Source organism: Cricetulus griseus, chromosome 2 (assembly GCF_003668045.3).
Source record: "Cricetulus griseus strain 17A/GY chromosome 2, alternate assembly CriGri-PICRH-1.0, whole genome shotgun sequence".
NCBI lineage: Eukaryota > Metazoa > Chordata > Mammalia > Rodentia > Cricetidae > Cricetulus > Cricetulus griseus.
In genome coordinates this window covers 287,315,882-287,336,966 of record NC_048595.1, presented here as the reverse complement: position 1 = coordinate 287,336,966, position 21,085 = coordinate 287,315,882, and the positions used below count along the sequence as shown (strand labels likewise).

Sequence of the window (21,085 nt, the reverse complement as noted above, 5' to 3'; positions counted from 1 at the left end):
AAATTTATGTTCTATGCAAACACAAGACAGATACCAAAAAATTCCAAACTCTAGGAGACACCTGCAACTGAATGAAGAGCAGGTGAGGAGATGGGTAGGGCCCCATGGTCTTTGTTTCTAATCTCATGGAATCACCATGGTGACTAATGGTGTGTGCATCACTTGACTTAAAGTACATGAGAAGGCACCAGAAGGCACTCTTGAGAGAATGAGAACCCAAACCAACTAGCTCCACCCAAGAGATGGGAGATGTTCCGTGCCTCCTGCCTGGCATTTTACAGGCTTGCTCCTCCAGTCCATCCACAGCACCAGCCCATTTGCTCCTTACCTGCCGTCCCTCCAGCTCGATCTGAAAGTTCTTGGCAGATTCCTGTGTCACCCTTCCTCCGAAGTCCAGCTGGTACACCTGTGTGGCTTCGTTCCACAGAGGCTGTTTGTTGGCCATCACATACACGAAGCCCTGGCTGCCCAGCCGCCCATCCTCCTTCTCACTAGCTTTGCGGCACTTGAACTCCTCCAGCTCACTGGCCATCCGCAGGCTCCTCTTGCTCTTCCACCCCTTCTTGCTGCCCTGGCTTTGGTTCATCAGCTCATCCCCGCTGATGAACAGTTCGGGCTCACTCTCTGAGCTGTCCTGGAATTCGTTTGTCTTGTTCAACTTCTTGGATTTCAGCTGATCCTTCTGACTTTTCACTTTCTTCTTCTCTCTCCCCAGGCGGGGGCTGGAGATGAGAGAGTTAAAGTCACTCAGAGTCCTCGCGTCCTTCTTCACTTTGCCCTCAGTGATAGCCTGAACACTTCCCTCCTCTGCTCGGCTATCCAGGCGCTTCCGGTTCTTCTTCCCAAATTTTTCTGTTCTTTGGGGAACAGGGCTTTCTGTCAGAGAGAGGACTTCTTGGAAATTGTCTGCAGTCTCTACCATCACCTCTGTGCCCATGTGGCTTTGGAGCTCGGCAGGTGGTGGGGACACAAGAGGTTTCTCCACCACTAAGTGGGGTTTGGAGGGGAGCGTGCCCTGGGGATTTTGCACGGGTGGGCAGGTGCTGTAGGAACTCCAAGGGTGCAAGGCGATAGGTGGCAGCTGTAAACTGGAGCATGTGCTGCTTCCTGGGTATGTGGGGGGCAAGGTGCAATAGGAAAGACTGGATGGGTATGCTGGCTGAAGTACGACAGCAGGCTCCTGTTGTGCAAACTGTGCTGGGGACAGGACATCTTTAGGGGTACATGGAGCTTGCACTCCAGGCAAAGAGGGGTTGTTATAGCTGCCCGGATATGGCACTCCTATGCCATAGCCTGTCTGGAAGGTGGCAGTGGGGCTGGACGGAGACTTGGGAGACACAAAGGGCAGTCGAGCTACATCCAGGTGCTGGCCTTGCCCTAGCATCAGAGGGGACAGTTTTAAGGGGTTGGGCACTGCAGGCTGTGCTGTCCTTTCCTGAGGAACCCAAATGTCCTCACCCAGCACAGGGTCCCACTGGTAAGGGGGAGGCCGCTTCACTGTGACAGTAGCTTCAGGAAGTGGGGGATGCCTCAGAGGCTTCTCCAGCTGACAGTGCTGAGACAGGGCCTCATCCTCTGTGAAGGCTGAATTGACATAGTCAGTACGATCACGGGAGGTGTCTGGAGGGCTCAGAAGGTTGTAGGAGGACTGGGAGGCCAGTGGGGAGGTGCTGATAGCATGAGCCAGGGTTGCACCTGGCTGTGAGCTGGACCCGGCTCCACTGCACTGGCTGCAAGTATACAGGGCAGGTGGAGGCCTTGCTGGGAGCTGTGCTACTGCCCCACTGGGGCCACCCTTAGGCTTGGCCAGGGGCTGCAGTGGGGCACGGGAGCTGTCAGCCAGCTGGGCCATCTTAAGGGCAACCTCACGGTTGTTCCTTCGTAGGGTGGCATGGATGAGACTGTTGTCCAGTCTTTGAGTAGCACTCCGCCCCTGGGCCAGCTGACTAGCAATTTCGGGGTATGGAGGTGGATCCCCTGTGGGGATGGAGTATCGAGGGACAGTCAGGCGGTTCAGAGTGGCACTGGTGCAAGGTTGGAGGACCTTCTTCTCAGTAGCTGTGAGTCTCAGGGTGGCAGAACTGCCTGGGCCAGGAAGAGTGTAGGTGTTCTGGGAACAGAGCATCCGAGTGCGAGGCCGGCACACCTCTTCCACATTGCCACTGCTGTCAAAGGTGGTAATCCTCTCATAGCCTAGGGGAGGTTGGTAATGTGTGGCCGGAGGGCAGAGGGAGAAGTCACCCTTCTTCAGACACACATCCACGGGAGGCTGTGGTGGTGGCAGAGGGGGTGGGGGTGCTGCTGTGGTGGGGGCAGCAGGGATAGTTCCCGGGTAAGGGGGTGGGGGATTCATCTTTGCCACCTGGACCTCCTGGGGGGCACTGAAAACCACAGCATCCCCCTCGGCTGCCAGCTGAGGCACTGGCCGAAGGGCCTTGGCCGACTTTTGTAGGTGCTCATGGTCTCGATCTCCATGGTCTACCACAGACAGAGGCAGAGGCCCCTGCGGTGGCGGCAGAGGCGGCGGCGGTGGCAAAGGCAATTGAGGAGGGTTCTGAATGATGCGGCCCATTTCTACACCTCCAAAAATCACCTGTCCAGGACTGGAGTACCGACTGGAAACCGGGTACTGGGGGGCAGCGTCACCTGCATGCTCTACTGTCCCTGCAGCTGTTGTCTGATTGGTCAAGACATCCAGCTGCACATTTTGATTGGCCAGCAGGGACTGCACCAACCCTATGCTCTGTGTGGGCGACAGAGCTTGAGCTGAGCTGTGGATTGGTGCAATAGGGATATTCACGGTACAAGGTGGGTTGTTTTCAGGAACACCGGATGCTCCAGTAACTGGAAGAAAATCAGAAAAAAGAATTGGTTGCAAAACAGTGCTGTGGAATTGGGACAGAATAAACAATGTGCTTAGACTTATCTGATCTTTTGCAAACAAAATCAAACTATTAATTAAGACTGAGATGCTCTTGCTTGTAGACAATGAGGCTATTCACCAAGCTTCCCTAACATCTCTACAAGAACACATAGCCAACTAAGGAGTCTGCAGCACAGCCTACCTGCTGAACATGGGCTGAGGCATTGTCAGAACATCTCAATGAACATGTTTGAACCTTCTGAATTTGGTACCATGTGCCTAAATAACACCATCATACACAAATGTTTAAAAAACTCTTTAATGGTTATACTCACAAAATGCCTATGTAAAATAAAGTGGAAAAACCAATGACTCCCCTAGAAATATGTGTATTAGTAGAATGGCCTTTTCGTATTCACTTGATTTTAGCATTTCAAATAGCATTTAAGGTATAGCCAACCAAATAAAAGCATGTGGATATTCCATTTACTATCCAGTAGTCACTTCACAAACCATGATTGACTGTGGGCAGGTGCTCAGAGCCACAGTCTGTACCCGTGTTGGTGGCAGTGGGGCTGACTCCAACTTTGCTCCACTGACTGAGTGGCTGTGTCTCCTCCTCAGGGCCTGGAACCTGGTGTTAATGCTGCACAGCAACAAATAATTGAGCAGCAAACAGGACCTAACAGGCTCATTGTAGAGGTTGTCTGACTTTGCACCCAACAGCAGAATGAAGCCACCCCGATATCAAAAGTTAAGCCTGGCCTTGGGGTCTGTAACTGCATCTTCCCTGGGGCCTCCACTGAGATAGCTCATCCTCTGACTGCAGGGATCTGGGCCCCACCTGAAACTTCCTGTCATTCCTTTGATGATCTCTCTTTGAAATATTCTTTGGTGTCCAGGGAGCAATGGCCCTAGGTATGCCCCTCTCCAGTGGAGAGTCTCTGTGGAGTTATAATCACTGTCTGTGAGCCCTGAGACATCCTCTTAACTGAGGACTACACACAGCAACGGTAGTCACTGCAGCAACTGAACGCAGAGAAAGCTGTTTACTGCACTTGGGAGAACAGAGGTTGTCAAAGGGAAATTATAAGCTGTATCTAAACTGGAGACTCTGAAATAGCAGAGCATGTGTCAAGCTTAAGTACCCAAAGTTCATTCATCAAAGGGTAGGTATTGGTGCTGGAGGTAGAGTCATTTCTACAAAATTCCAAGTGGGCCTGTACTTTAAAAAGGGAATGTTTCTCAAGTGCCCTTGAGTAACTGAGAATAGTTAGACACAACTCCCTGGCAGCCAGTGGAAAACATTCTAAACCTTTAAGAATACCCCACTCCAGTAAACAAATCTAAAAGCCCACAGTTTGTAAAATTTAAAAACTGTGTGCTATATAGCATCTCTAACTCAAGCCAGGCCTCTATGAGGAGGCTTGCTTTGGCTGGTGGAAGAGGTGTTCAAATGCAAAGGCTCTGAGTCCTGGAGACAGGGGAGGCTTGAGGAATTGGGATCTGTGAGCACTACAGGTCTCTAGAGAGGCGCTCTCTAAGCAGGGATAAGAAGGCTGGTGGCTAGGCGAGACACTGAGACAAAGTTTAGTTCTGACTTTACACAGCTCTTCCTGTCTCCAGGTTCCTGCTTTGAGTTCCTGCCTGACTTTCCTTCAACAAAGACTGTGAGCTGTGAGGTGAGATAAACCTTTTCCTCCCTAAGCTGCTTTTGGTCGTGGCGTTTATATACGCAATAGAAAGCAAAGAAGAATGATGACACATGATGTGAGAAGTGCTCTGTGTCCATGCTCTGGTAGTTTCCCACCTGCCGAAAAGCACATACTGTTGTTTTCCTCCAGACATACCATATCTCCTAAGCTTACTGAGTGAGATGGGTCTTTTTAAACTGCACCAGCAACCAGACTCAAAGACTGACCACTCTATCCCCCTTGCATGATACACAAAGCAAGGTACTGTGACAGACAAGTCCACGTACATGACACACCTGGTAAGTCATCTTCATCTTCACTGAAAACATTTGGGTTGAAGACAGGTAGGTTAATGTAGTCCATGGAAATCTTCCTGACTTCTGGGAGATAAATGGTCATCTGCCGTGGCTGGAGATGCAGCAGGCTGGTTTTATAGATGACTGGTGGGAAAAAGGAGCACAGTTAATGGAGGCATGCCATCGGAAAGCCAGAGAGTCAGCAGTGTGATGGAGAGAAAGGGAGGTCTGTGGATCCCTTCATTTCCAGGCAGATCTGCCTAGGCTGGACCAGGAGCTTGAGTGGAGTGCTTAGCTTCTGCTGATGTATACTGAGCCATGTGAGGTCAGAAAATTCTTTGTCTACAGAACCACAACTTGTAAATTCCAAAAACATACCTTAGACTTAAATCTGTGTATCAAACCTATCATGGACAGGATGTTTATCAGATGGGAAAAACAAGACTGATAAACATATACTGCTAAGAACCACATTCTTAACAGCCAACTAATTCCTTGGTCTTTAATGCCATGTTTTCTTCTCTTTACAAGTTCCTTGTGATTCAAGAACTGGACACTGGACCTGAATCTGCTCACAATGGCCAAATGTCTAGAACTCCTCCAGTGCTCTCCTAGAGATTCTGGTTACATTTACTAGTTTCATAACACAGAGCTTCTCAGGGGGAAAAAAATGAAAGTGCCAGGGACAATACCCAGTAAATACAGGTCTGTTTTTCTGACAACATAGTGGCTGTAATCAGGGTGACAGACATACCAATCCTATACTGTCTTAAGAGCTCATTTTCTACTTTAAGCTGTCACAGGTTGAAACTGTATCTTTTATTCTGATTTCCAAATGGGACAATAAGAAAATGGAATGAGGTACCTGCACCGAGGTTGGTTGGCAGGAATGCAGCCAAGCCCACAATCTTAAATTTGGTTCCCCAGATATTGGATGTGACCTGAGCAAGATAGTTGTGCTGTAGGGAGAAGAGGGAAAAAGAGAAAGAATCTCAGTCTGTTTTCACACTGTCTGCTGTTCACTTAGTGAGAGTGCTAACATGAAGGAGCTGTAGGCAGACACCATCATAAATATGAAATCTCCAACTTCTGCCACTTTTAAGATGAGGGATTAATTAGAGCACAGTGGGCTCCCATGTCACAGTGGTGGTGCACTGAGCAGGAGTGCTCGCTCTATCCCAGTGTAAAAGGGTCAGCAGCAGCAGCGGGAGAGATGGCTCAGCAGCTAGGAGCATGTGCGGCTCTTGCAGAGGACGGGGGTTCCATCTCCAGCACCCACATCAGGTGGCTTACAACCACCTCTAACTCCACTTCCAGGGGATCTGCCCCCAGTGGGCACACGTATGCACCTGGTGCACATAAACGAACCCAAGCACACATACATGCATATGTAATATATCTTTTAGAAGTTACTAAAGGGCTGGGGATGTGGATCAGTTTGCAGAATGTCCATCCAGCATGCATGAAGCCCTCAGTTCATCTCAACACTGTACAAACTCTGCCTGGTAATACAGTTCTGGAATTCCAGCACTTTGGAGGTTAAGCTGGAAGAATCAGAAGTTCAAGGCCATCCTTGCCTACATGGCAAGTTTGAGGAAACCCTGGGTTAGAGGACACCCTGTTTCCAAAAAAAAAAAAAAATTTTCCCAAAAAGGCCGTCAAAGTTCAGAGTAGTGATATATGTTTGTAGTTCCAACTAGTGAGGAGGATGAAGTGGGAATCTGAGGCCAGCCTGGAGAAAACAGCATGGCCTTATCTCAAAAATAAGTAAAAATAAATAAATAAATAAAACAGGTGTGGAGGGCTGTAATCTCAGCAATTGGGAAGCTGAGGTAGGAGTACACTGAGTTCCAGACCAGTCTGGGCTACTAGCTATATCAAAAAGAAACAAATAAGTAAATTAATAAAATAACAAAGCAATAACAACATAATGTGAATAACGGAAACAATGTTAAATAAAATTTTAAAGGAGAAAAGGCCAACTGCCACCCCAAAGTGATTGGAACCCCATTTTGTTCATTTCTCCTTTTTATCATTGATAGATTCTGCAGATGTCAGCTGAGTTGAAACCATTATGTCTTTAAACCTCTCAATTATCCTATTGTTTCACCTCTATGCTCAAGGTGGGTATCGGTAAAATACAATGAACTAATGATGGATAATACGACTGTCCCTGGTTTAAGCACAAAGAAGTGTTTAAAGAACACCAGAAGGGGTTAGGCACCACATGTGTGGGCTGGGCCAGAGCAGAAGCCTTCACAGAGAAGGTACGAACTGAGTTAGGGCTGGAAGTGGGGGCAAAAATGAGGACGAGATGGAGATGGTGACTTAGGCATAACACAGGCTGAGGAAGGCGGTACGGCTACTGTGGGGCTATGACCAGCATTCCCTTCCTAGAACTGAAATGTCACTGCAGGACCAGGAGGCAGAAGTGAAGAAGGGACACATTTCAGAGCTCCCCGGGAGGAAGATTCCAGCAACAGACAGGTAAGTGGAACAGAGCCATACAATGTATATGCAGGAGTAGCAATAAACAAGACAGGAACATTGAGAAGGACAGTGGTGCTTCCAAGGAGCCTGATGGTTATAGACAGCACAGAGGCCCCACTGTTAGCAATGCACTTCTACCTGAGTGATGTCTTCAAAAGGAAACTCTCTCCGAGTCAGGCTGGGCGAGCCCATGGAGGGCTTGCGCATGGGCAACCGGGGAGATCGAGAAATCTCTTGAGCAGCCCGGGGCAGCTTGGGTGATTTTCTGGCCTCAATGCTGATCCTGTGGAGACAAGGCCAGATGGGTGAGACATGCAGAGAGGGACACATCTGGATCCACAACTCCTTTCTCTGATACTCAGCTGTAGATGTTGGCTCTCAATGCTCAAGGCCCTAACTTCACAGAATGCTCTTGCTTTTGACTTAGGAAAGAATGCCAACTAAATACTAAGTAATACATATATTTTAAAATATGGAAATCAGACCAAGTGATTCATCTAGAGAATGAACACTCACTATCCATTGACTTACAGTATATTTAGAAAGTCCACATGCCTTCTGCCACAGGTTTGCAGAATCAACCCTGAGAAATGGTAAGAAGAAGACTGTTCCTCATCTTAAGGCCACTGTGATTTATAAAATTCTTTCTATGCCAGTTTGGGTTTTAGCAGATTATTTAACACTGCTACCTATAGCAACAAAGTCATACTGAATGCAAAAAGCACAAAAGACCTTCCAGGATGATGGTCATGTCCTTTATCCTGAACTGGTGTGGACAAACTGGTGAATCAACTACCCAGTGAACCAGCTGTTTAAAAGATGAGCACCTGGGCATGTGTAAGGTGGTATGTATATCACACCTGATTTTGCATGCTATCACAGAACTGTAAACAAGCAAGAGTCTGCCCATTACTACCCATAGGTAAGCCTTGTCTGTCTAGTCACACAGCCATGACAACAAGAGGAAGAGGAAGTGGTGGTTGACACCAGCCCTTCTGCCTTCAGACAGTGTTACAGGCACAGAACTTGGCATTCTCTTCAATACAACATGTCTACAATAAACCATGGTTTTCTTTTCTCAAACTGGAAGGGAAAACAAACTCGCTGGGAAGCAATGGCTGCTCTAGGTAACCCACCCTCTGCTGACCTGAGTAAAGTCTTGAGGCCTTAGCATACCTCCTTTCTATCTTGAAAGAGAAAGGCAGGCAGGAAAAAAAGGAAAGCTGTGAATATTCCAGATAGAATCTTCCAGAATGAAAAGTGATAAGAAAACAAAAGTGGAACTGGTCTTGCTGCTGCTCAAGTGTGAACTTCCTGTCCGTCTTCTCAAAGTTAATTTGGGCAGAAAAAGTTCTAGACTTGAACATTAATCTAGACCTAAGGTAGTTCAGAGTTCTCATTATAGTCAGCTTCAATGGAACTCTGCTTTTAGAACAAACAATGTCACATCATGTTGAAGGCACAACAAAGGGAAGCCAAACCTTGGAAGTTTGGGCGATTTGCTAGCTCTGGAAATTTTGGGAGACTTCTTGGCAGCCCAATCATCACTCAGTTCAATGTCACTGGAGTCTGAGCAGTTGCAGCTGTCAATCACAGTAGAAATCAAGCTGTTCCCATAGATCTCATCTGTAAGACACCAATCATCAGGTGTAAGCAACTGTTACTGTTATATAGTACAGGCTGACTTCATTGGCTTCCTCATTAGGTCAAAGGTTAGAAAGAGAAGCCGTCCTTTCCTTTACATTTCTATGCTCTTTCTAAACAGAAAGCCATTTCTACTCAGTTCATTATGTCAAAAGCTGTAAATAAAAGTTTGAATATTGAGTCTCAGCACACTCAGGCCTGTAGGAAAGGGAGACTCTGGGCAGAGAGGACTTACACTGGTAGTTTCAGGTGGCTCTATAAGGACTTCAATGTGGAAGCCATTACTGGCAACTTCACTAGTTGGCCAGCAGATGGAATCTCAAGAGGCCCAAAACAGAAAAGTGCAGAGTGGACAAAGCACAGAACTACAAGTAGACACCCTACCACAAGTCTCTTGCTGATTCCACAACCCCACACTCTTGTACCCCTTCTTGTAGCCACCCAATCCCCACAGTCCTGCCTCATACCTTCCTTAATAAGTTAGTACCCCATTCTTCAAAATTGTTGTGCTGACAAAGGTTCACGTTCTGAAGAGCCTCAATCAAATTGCAACATTCAAACATAATTTAGAGAAAATGATGTGATCCCAACATTTAAAACAGATGTTGTTATTTCAAAGGATGAGTTTGTTAATTCAAGATCAGCACTGAGTTTCTGAGTAGATGGCAGTAATAGGTGGACAGGAGCCTCTCTGTAACACAAAGAGCTTTGCCTGCAACTAGAAAAGAGGCTGGTACCCAGTCTATGTCCACTGTCACCCTGTTTTAAAGCTATTTACCAAAGCAGAGGAATATACTTTATATCTAGCAAGTCACAGTTCTGTGTCAGAGTTTGATCACATAGAAAGGTTTGGTCCATATACAATAAACAGTGCTTTCTATGGTTTAATGTACTAGTAACTAGACCAAAGGAAGCTTAGTCATGACTCAAACCAGAGGCAGGCTCAGGGAATATCTCCAAGTGTGTGAACTAAACATCACTCAGACTTTCTCTCCCTGTCAGAGAGTCAGGATGGTCTTGAATTTGCTAAGCAGATGGCGATGACTCTGCTCTTCAGATCCTCCTACTTTTCATTCTGAAATGTGAGAATTATAGACATGTCACACAATGCCTGGTTTATGGGGACACTGAACTCAGGGTTTTGTGTTCTGGACAAGCATTATATAGACCAACCTAAATTTCCAGCCCCACAATGGTAATTCTAATTGCCAAGACACTTGGTGAAAATTCCTTGCAGTAAATCATAAAAATCTGCCAAGGAACCCAGGTCCCATAGCAGACCTCATCGGCTGATGTGAGTGAGCTTAGGACTTATGGTTAAATAGACCTATCCCAGTGGTTCAAGGGCCATCCCAAGAAACAATGTTGTAGAGTCTAGCAAGGTTAACCAGCTTCTCGTGATGAGACAGTCCTGGCTTTTTAAAGTTGCAAACCACCTGCATCCTCTGAGCTATTTTATATGTACCATTTAGTTGACAATTAGTCATACTGTGCCTTGTGACACAGCTTCTATTTCTGTCATGAGGTGTTTGAATTTGATGAACTTTTCAGGTGCTTAAATTGTCCTGTGCTCTAGCAGGGTTCCCAGGGGCTCAAGTACCACAAAAAGTGGGTACCGACTTGGTGTTTGGTATTCCATTTATAATTTTTAATTATAAACTTATTAAGATAAAACACTTTATTTCTTAAACGTGTTAGCAACCGAGCAGTTTGTATTTGGAGTGAGCTGGCAGTATGAACATTAAGGAAAACCAGGCAGCCAGGCAGGTTAGTCAGTAAGTCAGTCAGTCTGGCCTTGGGAGGCCACGGCCCCTTCTGCAAGGGAATTCAGACACATCAGAGAGAAAAACAAGCCCTTCACTCAAGAGACCGTAATACTCAGTCTCAGCCTATGTTTCTAGAGCTGTACCCCAGGAAGGTCTCTGGGAGAGAAAGATGTACAGCGAGAAGGACGCAGGCTCCGAGGTACCTGGCCCTGTACCCCTGCTGTCAGTGTGCTATCCTCCCAAAGCCATTCTGTGTGGCTCCCATTTTCCCTCCCCGTTTTCTGACTGTATGCCTGCAATTCTTACACTCCTTCCTTCTACCCTTGGTACTAGTTGATCATGTAAGTCAAACATCAGGAAAAATGATGAACATCCAGCATTTGAAAACTGGTTTTTTTCGCTTTTTATTTTATATGGAAACATTGGCAGAGAACACTGCCATGGGCGTTGTGATAATGCCTAACCAACGTGGTTGGAGCAGACATGTAAATACTGGCTTTGCCAAGGGAGGTTGAGGGTGAACAAGGCCACTGCTTTAAGAACTAGGGAGACCTTGGTCCCACATGCTATGGTAGCTTCAGGGACACCATGGGAGATAAAGGCTAGTCCACAAGTAAAATAGTAAAGTGGCACTAGCAAGTGGAGGACATTAACTGCCAGAACAAATCCAGTCTAAGCAATGTTGGCTCAAATGTTGGAACACAAAGATGACCAGTTCCCTCCCTCCGGGGTACGCAGGATCCTGAGGATGATCAGGACACTGGGATAGGTGATGGACAACAAGGTCAGTGCTGTGCATTCTGTGGCAGGGTTCACAGGGAGGTGGCAGGATTTATAAGCCACAGGCACTCACAGGAGCATGTACATTTGGCTGACAGCTAATGGGCACAAAACCCTTCCGTCCCTTCCTGGGGGGCCTCCGTGCACCTTTAACATGTCTAGGCACTGTTGCCCAAGAGGGGCTTTCACAAGAACATAATGTCCATTCATGCTGGAACTAATGGAGCAGTAAGAAATTTCCACAGGAACCTAACTGCAAATAGTGGATAACAGAGGCAAAAGCACAGCACTGAGGAGGACTGAAGCTTGAAAACCTGAATTCTGTCACCCTTCTGGGAAGGCAGGGACTTCATGTTTTTTTACTTACCCCAGTACTACAGTAAGGTACCCGGTACTAGAAGGCCTATAGGAGCAGCTTTCCTTGAATGGGAGCTGATGTTTCCTGATACCCATCGAATGCTGTGAAGACCTCCCAACAAGGGCATTTACAGAACACTCATTTAGGTGGGAACCAGGAAATGGAGTAACTTCCAGAATGTTCCACACTAGCCAGTACAAAAGCATGTCTCAGAAACAGGAGTTCTGACTGCATGGCTTTAAGAGTGACATTCTACAACCACAGAAGAAGGGTTGCAGTCCCTGCAGCAAGGGGCCCACCTGATTTGCTGTCTGTCCGAGGGTCCATGATGACGAACTCTGGCCGGAGCTTGCTGATGCGCCTCCCCTTGAGGATGGGCACGAGTCCTCCCAGGTACTCCAGGTAGAGTGTGTAGCAGGGCCCCCCAACCTCTGGGTCATCCTCTGTGCGCTTCATGGTGCAGTGCAGCCGCTCATTGCCAGCTGAGGGGTAGCTGACAAAGTCTCGCATGTTGTTGGGATCTGGAATCGGGGGCTAGAGGCGGGACACAGGCAGAAAAAGCACATCTGGGATTCCAGAAAGGGCAGGCAGACTGGCAGAGTACAGACAGAGTACAGTCTCTGTGCCACCTCTGCTACCTCCTGCATCTCTCCAGTCTCTTGTGGCAGAAAGGCTAGGAAGGAAGAACAGGGAGGGTGGGAAGGCTACCTTGATGGTGGGAATGAAGGCAGTGGACAGGTAGGAACAGAGTCGAGGGGGCAAGGTCAGCTTGCTGATGTCCTTATCTTCTCGAAGGGTACTGGCAATGGCTTGCTGGCACAGCAGCTGGAGGCTGGACACTCGGTGCTCTACTCGAACCACATACAAGGCTGGTCCTGAGGCCATAAGCAGCCGGGAGTCCCGATGGCCCCAACAGATGGAGATGATGGGGCGCTGCCAGGAAAAGGGGGGGATCAGTTAAACTTATTTCAGGAAATTAAGTCATCTGACAGTTTTGAGAATGTTGGTTTTTCAAAGCACAGCAGAGAATAGCAGCTCTGTATGAACTGTGTTCTAAAAGCAAGAGTGACTACGTCAGGGCACACTCACCTATACTTCTTACACAGTACTGGCCATCTCGATCCTCAAATTATCCAGTGCTGTTCCAATGAATTACATGGTGATGAAGAGGTAAATCATGTGACCTTTTCAATCAATTTTTTCCAAGAGATAGCACTTCAAGGTCATATTAACAATGGGTGTAGGGCTCCCAGTCATGAAACCTGGGACAAATCCCCAGCTCTAAGCCTGAACCTTTTTATGAATCCAATGGGAATGCTGTGAGGATCACAGGAGAAGGCAGCACCATAGTCTTCTGGGACCCATTATGGATACAACTCAGGAATTAGGTCACTGCTCTTCTCAACCCTCCTCAAAGCAATGGGCCAGAAAGGGCAAGCAGACATTCCTTTGGAAAAGTTGGGGCAGCAGAGTTCCGAGGGAAGACTCTAGGGGTTATGAGGATCTCTGAAAACTCAAGCTGCAATCTAAATGTGCATGTGTTAGAAACTTCTCTCACTGAAATAAATCTCAAACTCAAGAGTATTATCTAAGTGAGAGTATTACATAAGCTGAGCAAGGCAGAAAGAGAAGAAGGGCTGTGATAGAGAAACTGTGAGATTTGTTCACGCTGATCCAGACAGATAGTGTGCTAATTTAATGAGGTCTCCAGGGGTTTCAGAGATCACAAGTGGAGATGTCACATCTTTTATATGAATGACAGATAGAACAGAATTTTCACAACACTTTAGTGACAAACATCAAGATAAAAGCAACACATGAAGACAATTCCTTAAAATAGCCCCTAGGGCCAGCTAATCCTGGTTTCAATTTCAAAGCAAGATGCAAGGCTAAAGACAATTTATCTTGTATGTTTATCCATGAGGCTGGGCCACAACTTCCCAGCCAAAGAAGATGATACGTTTATTAGCTATGGATCCAGGAACTCAAATCTGAGGCCTTCTAGAACATTTCAAGCTGGGCTTCTACAATGAGGGGATTCCACAGAGGATAGATCACTGAGGGAGGAGCCCTGTTACCTCACAGAAAGCTTGATCATTGATACAGCAGACAAACACTGTGTGTGTGTGTGTGGTCATTAAGCTCCACAGCTACATATTAGGACAGTGGCTCCAGTAGTAGCAGACTTACATTTTATTCACTTATTTGTTAGCAGCGCTGGGAATCCTGATGTGGATGCACACTAACACAGAGCAAAATCCCCAGCCCTCAGCCTTCGCTTTAAAGACACTGGCTTACCCTTTACCTTTACACCCTGTTCCCAGTATAACATGCCTAACTTAAGTCATGAGAACCAGTCCTCAGCCTACACAATCGGACACACTAGAGCTGGCTGCAGAAATACAACTTCTTCCCTGTGGTTTTCCATTCCTTTTTGATAGATGAATGGATCTGCTATGACAGAATTGCTGGGACTGCAGAAGGCAGGCTCCTGTCCTCTCTCCTCCTAGTTCTGCTTTCCATGGAACTATCTGTATGATGGCTGATTATAAGTCAGACATGAAGTTATCCTAAGCATGCACCTCTTTTCTTATATCAAGAATTTACACAACTAATCCAGACTGTCCTTTGTTCTAAGGAACTAAGTGAAAGTTCCAATCACCATCCATTTGAACAAAGGAAGCACATCTTCAGACCCCACTACAGTCCGGTGTCACAGGAAGTGCTCATGCGTATTGTCTCAGTCCTTTCAAAGGTCACACAGGCACTCCTGTTCCCCTTAAAGCCAGAGGAGAATGAAATCAAGAGGGCTGGGTAATTTAGTTCCAGCTAATGCTTGTCTTACTACGAGTGGCCGCCTCTCCTAAGAACTGGTGTCCTGATACAACAAACAGCCTGAAGAACATGTACTACCTCACTCAGAAACCCAACTAACTACCTGTCACTCAGTAAGTAATAAATCCCATTCTTGCCCTAGCCCTTAGGTCAAGGCTATTCTACTGAAGAAACAACAAAGCATGTTTACAGAAAAGATAACAGGACAGAAGAGACAGGCTCCACAGACAGCACTTGCCAATGACCTAGTTTTTTATGGCAAGAAAGAATCCACAGGTTGGGTGGAGACAAGCAAGGATGCCCCACCAAGGAGGAGTAGAGGAACAGGAGAAAGAGCTGAAGTACTTCTGCACGGTGAGGGAGGATGGTAACACTCCAAGCAAGGCACAACAAGGTGGAAAATACGGCCGTGGCTTGAAGAAAATGAGACAGTAGAGTAATACATGCTAGAGGCATTCCACACTTCAAGGGCTCAGTGAAAAGAAGGTCATAAACTCTTGGGCACATTTAAGAGAGCACACTATGCAGTAGGTGTTAGGGTTCAGTTCTCTGAACTAAGAAAGCAGGAGCAGAATGCTGCTGGGACACAGACTCTAAGACAGAATCAGGAGCCATGTTTCAAGCTGAATTCACAAATACCCAATTGAGCACAAAAGTTTTATGAATTTAGAAATACTAAAAAACTTCCCATCCTCTCCTACCTGCCCGCTATGAAGGGGCCCCAGCTGCTATGCTACTCTTGTGTAAGCCTGCAGTCTAGTGCAGTATGGCCTCTGAGACATGCCTTAGCGTTCTGTCAGTTCTACGACTACTGTTCATATTTACAGGAGGAATATGTTAAGTCTCCACGTTTCTCTTGTGTGCAGACCTAGAATCCGTCATCTCCAGGTTTCCTTTCTAGCCAGATCAGAAGCAGATCCCTCTATTTTCTCTCTACTCATCTGATTTCAAAATGGAATCAAACATTTTGGCTAAAAGGTAAAAATGTTTTCTTCCCTATTTCCCTGGTTTATATGACATGAATCAATTGAGGAAAAAAAAAAAAGCTTGCCAAAGGTAACTACAATAAGTCACTTATTATTTGCTAAAGATGGAACATAGCAAATGGAATTTTCAACTGTCCTCACCTGTACAAGCGTGTCCAGCGTGAAGATATGCTCTCCTCTTACATTGTAGAACTTGACCATGGCACACTTCAGAAGAGGACCGTTGGGCAGCTCACTGAGCTGGGGCTGCTGCTCCATCCCAGCAACAGCCAGTAAGTCTCCCTGTGTACACCACTGGGCCACCACCTCTGAAACCACACAAAAGGTTGGTTAGCATGAGCACAGCCCTCCTCAACAGCCACATGACTGTCTTGAGTAGACTCAAACACAGAGCTCCTAGACAAAGCCAACAGTGGCCCTTCCTCTTTTTTCATAAAGGTACATCTCCTACAAGATAATACTCTACTAAAAACAGATGTTTCCTACACTAGTGGGGATTGCTGTTCTTCTGGAACATAACTAATTCAGGGCAAAAACCAGATCTAATAAAATTGACATGTTAAAGCCAGGTATGGTAGCATGTGCCTGTAATCCCAGTTAATTAGTAGGCTAAGGCAAAAGAGTCATTAAGTGTAAGGCTGGCCTGGGCTACATAGCAAGATCTCACTATTAATGTATAGAGATATATACACACAATATAAAAATATCTACCTATAGTAGCATCATTCCCATAATAAAACTATGAACTTCTAGAAGAAAAGACCTGTGGCTGAGGCATGTTCTATCAGAGCTTTGCTACTGTGGTATCCTTTAGGTCCATAGGTGACTAAAAATTTACTCAAATTCTCCAGTTAAAAAATGAATCAAGCCTTTAACCCCAGCACTCGGGAAGCAGAGGCAGGAGGATCGCTGTGAGTTCGAGGCCAGCCTGGTCTCCAGAGTGAGTGCCAGGATAGACTCCAAAGCTACACAGAGAAACCCTGTCTCGAAAAACCAAAAAAAAAAAAAAGAATCAAAGCACCATTGGGCCTGTTAAGTTCAGGCATTGAACACACATCTGTAGGAGAGCTCTGGCTTTTGTTGGATACTTATGACAATGTGAGAGCAAAAGAAAGAACAAAGACATTCCTGCTAAGTGGCAGAGAGCATTAGGAGAAGAGACACCCACCTACAAATGGCTAGTAAATACTGTATCTTATTCTAGTATGAGCAATCATCTCTTATTGGTAAAATAAATAAGCAAACAAACAAACAAACAAATTAGCACCTATTAATACTAATAAGATTTGTGGCTCTTTCCCTTTCTCAGTGCTTTAAAACCACCACCTGGGCTATATAGCTCTTAGCAGTCTAGATCCATTTTGTAGAGAGGTTGAACTAAATCACTGAAGGATCCACCATGACCACCACATATAGTTCAGAAGCCAGGACTAAAATTCAGTGCCCAATCTATACCAGGTCACATGTGATCAAACCCCAAGTGATGGAAATAATTCTGATGCTAAAGTCAATACACTCTGTAGTAACTGAAGTCCTTTAATGTCCTCAAGAAGCTAAGAGAGCATTCCTGAGGCAAGTCACTCTCCTGGAGCTTTCTCATTGAGTCAACACTAGCAGAGTAGGAAACAGAGCTAAGGTAAACAGTTACAAACAGAACAGAAAAGGCTGTAAAGCACCTGAAACCATGCAACCACCAGTAAAGTGGATTTTTCATATAAATTAAATTCAAAATACAAAAAAAGGAATTAAAAAATCAAGTAAAATACCCTGGTTAACAAGATTTTCATTACAACAGGAGAGGAAACCTAAAAGACACGTACATTCAGTGTGCTCTGCACAGCTGACGCCAGACTGTGCCTAGAGAAAACTTAGGTTATGATCTGAGACTGAAATGACCTTTGGATGACATCATTCTGTACATAAAGAAACTAGAGAAAATCACAGCAAAGCAGCAACAGAAGATGGGGAAGAAATAAAGACAGTAATGTTTCCAAGGTTCCTCATCTGACACACCCCGCTTCGTGGGTAAATGAATAACCATACACCACTTCTCTCGCTCCTTTTTTTCTTTCTGGAAACAAAGTGTATTTGAAAGAAAACAAGCTGTTGCCTCTGCAGCACTGATGCACAATGCCTTCAGATTGCTCAGAGTCAAGGCAAGCGTAGGCTGAGAACTTATGGGATCTGTATACTAAGGTGGGAAGAAGACTAAGTCTCTATGCCTACAACCAGGGATGTCTTTCACACAAGTGCGGAGTCAGACTCAGAGTTGTTATCTGCAGGGTGAGGTCTTCTCTGCAGCTGTCACTTCTGTACCGACAAGGAGAGAACCTGTAATACCAATTGACACAACACAAAGTGTTGGCTTCTCTGAGCTTTAGCAGGGCCCAGCTGTGCTCCGTGGTTACCTCATGAAGCCCTGGCAACTAAGAAAAAAACCCTGGAATTTCCCACTAATTTCTCTACAGGGACAGAGTTCCTGGAATTGAAACTTCAAATAGTCATAAATGGGTAGGGAAACCAGAAGAAAAGCAAGTACTCATTTGATTGCAACTAGGACATAACATTGCTTATTCAGGATGTATTATTTACTTTTATTTTATGTGCACTGGTATTTTGCCTATATGTATGTTTGTGTGAGGTGTCAGACCTTGGAGTTACAGGCAGTTGTGTGTAAGCTGTTATATGGGTGCTGAGAATTGAACCCAGGTCCTCTGGAAAAGCAGTCGGTGATCTTAACCACTGACCCATCCTCCACGCCCCCAGAAGACTTTATATATAGATATAGATATAGAAACAGATATAGATATAGATATAGATATATAGATATAGTATTGTGCTTGAATCACTTTGAAAAATAATCTCCAACATTCTTCCCAAGATCCTTAATAATTTTTTTTTTTTAATCTCTGAAGACTATTTACAATACCAGTAGAGTCTGGGCATCTGGGCCTTCTAACATTTACACACAGAAACCAGCAGATGTGTACTGTTCTTGTCCTGGTTGGCTTTAACAGTCAACTTGACACAGCCTAGAGGAGTCTCATCTAAGGGACTGGCCTATGGGAATGTCTGGGGATCACCTTGACTAAGACTTAAATGGGAGGGTCCAGCCTATTGTGGGAGGTACTATTTCCTGGGCAGGTGGTCCTGGGCTTTCTTAGAAGCTGGTTGAAGATAAGTCTGTCTGCAAGACAACAAATAGAATCCCTCTAAGTTTTCTGCTTTGAATGCCTGCATGAGTTCCTGCCCTGACCTCCCTCTTTGATGGACTGTGACCCACACATACAATTCAAATAATAACTACCATGACACCTTTTGTCTTTTGCTCCCTGATACATATGGTAAGCAATGTGAAGGTCTCTGGAAGTTGATTATAACACCTAGAGATGTGCTGCTAGTGCCTGTGTCAGAATACCTGAGCTCATAACTCAGTGGAGGGAGGAAGGGAGGGAGAGAGGGAGGGAGAGGGAGGGAGGGAGGGAAGGAGGGAGGGAGGGAGGGAGGATGATAAAGGACATCATGAGTCACCCTTCTCCCCTGGAAAAGTTCTCTGAGATACTACAGAAAGACCAAGGTGAGCAGAGACCCTCAGCCTTTATGAAACCCCAAGGGGACAAGAGATTTTCCAAAGAATCGGGGTTACACGTCTTTAGTAGTCTTGAATTGCAAACTCTGAACTCTCTCAATATCTCTGCCCACCCATTTGTCTCACAGGATTGTCATAAGGCAATAACTAGGCATCTCTGATCTTATAGTGCTTGTTTCTTTCTATTATTTACTAATACAGACTGTGAGATAACTGTAGTAGAGATACTATTGCTGTGAAGAGACACAACCATGGATGCTCTTATAAAGGAAAAAATTTAATTGGGGTGTTTAGTTCATTATCATCATGGTGTGACATGGTGGCATGTAGGCAGACTCGGTGCTGGAGAAGGAGCTTAGAGTCCTACATCTTGTTACACAGGCAACAGGAAGTGGTCTGTCACTCTGGGTGTGGCTTGAGCATATATGAGACCTCAAAGTCCACCTCCACAGTGACACACTTCCTCCATCAAGGCCATACCTACTCCAACAGAGTCACACCTCCTAATAGTGCCATTCCCCATAAGCTTATGGGGGCCAATTACATTCAAACCACCTCAATAACAAATTAAAAATAAAATTTAAAAACAAGAACTACTGCTGCTGTTCATACCACATGTAAGACTGAATCTAAGCCATTTTGATATCAGATCAGAAACAAACATTCTGACACCCAGGCAGGAAAAAGCTTACTTTCAGACAGTAACTAGTGAATGGTAGTAGCTCAGGTGAATCTTACTCTGAAATTTGGGAGAAACAGCACAGCACAGAAGTGCATAACCATCCCCAGCTACAACACCAAAAATAACTCAAACATTTCAGACTAGATTTAGATTTCTCATAGGTAATGACTATCATGCTAAACTTATAGAAAATAATGAACTTAAAAACACAGTACATTTTTAAAAGACTAATTTGGGTCACCTATTGTTTTCCTATTACCATAGTGCACACTTGGTAAGCTGAGGTGTTGATAGACATTCAAGGAGCAGACAGAGAGACAGGTAGATAACACACAAATAGAAAGATAAGAGCTCCATAACAAGGAGGTAAAAGAAAATAAACAATCTGTGAAGAATAAATAGGAATGGAATGACAATTACATTGTTTTGAACTGTAATCAGATATTTGATAGAGAACAAAATTCAGGACTCTACAACTAGAGGCGGATCTCAAGAAATAAGCAAATGTGGTTAAAAAGTTTAAAAAATAATTTTTGAAGAAAAATAGAACCTCAGGTTAGGAGGTACATGGAGGAATTATAAGGGCCAGCCCTTATTTTTAACTCCATGGAAGAAAGAACACTCAGAAAATAATTAACAAAGCAGCACAAGAATTCAAGTTTGCCAGCAACAGAAAGAGTTATTAACTCCGAAAGGGACTATCTGTGGTATGAAGAGTTTCTATCCTGGGGGAGCTGGAAGAGTAAATAGTTCCTTACAAGTGCAGTTCTGAAACAGAAAAATGAAACAGACACCTAAGAACAAGTACAATTTCCTTTAAAATATTCTATAATTTGAAAATAGTAAGTGTGTGGGCAGTACAGTTAAGTGCAATATACTGCCGCCAAGTGTGATGTGCACAGACATGACTCATTATATCCGAGGTTCCAGAAGAACCTAGAGAAGGAGCAGCTGCCATCACAGCAATGACTCTTGATGATGGTCAGCTTAAGACAGTAACCAGCTGCACAGAAGGTCCTAGCTTGTCTGTCTCCCCACTCAGATGATAGTAGGTTCCTATAACATCAAGAACCAGAACCAGACCAGGATTAGAATTTAAAAT

At 45.2% G+C, this 21,085-nt stretch overlaps 1 protein-coding gene across 11 annotated transcripts in view; it reads right to left on the bottom strand.

Annotated features, from left to right (window-relative positions):
* Positions 1-21,085, bottom strand: part of Tulp4 (TUB like protein 4) — a 117,402-nt gene that overhangs the window by 2,496 nt on the left and 93,821 nt on the right. For 9 of the 11 annotated variants that reach the window (XM_035440433.1, XM_035440427.1, XM_027401072.2 and 6 more), the window contains 8 exons: positions 15,854-16,020; positions 12,600-12,824; positions 12,191-12,425; positions 8,825-8,969; positions 7,482-7,626; positions 5,719-5,812; positions 4,845-4,997; positions 329-2,844 (listed from right to left, as the gene is read on the bottom strand). In XM_035440433.1, the coding sequence (XP_035296324.1) occupies positions 329-2,844; positions 4,845-4,997; positions 5,719-5,812; positions 7,482-7,626; positions 8,825-8,969; positions 12,191-12,425; positions 12,600-12,824; positions 15,854-16,020 (3,680 nt within the window). The remainder of the gene's footprint in view (positions 1-328; positions 2,845-4,844; positions 4,998-5,718; positions 5,813-7,481; positions 7,627-8,824; positions 8,970-12,190; positions 12,426-12,599; positions 12,825-15,853; positions 16,021-21,085) is intronic. The other 2 variants (XM_035440434.1, XM_027401076.2) reach the window with 1 other exon arrangement.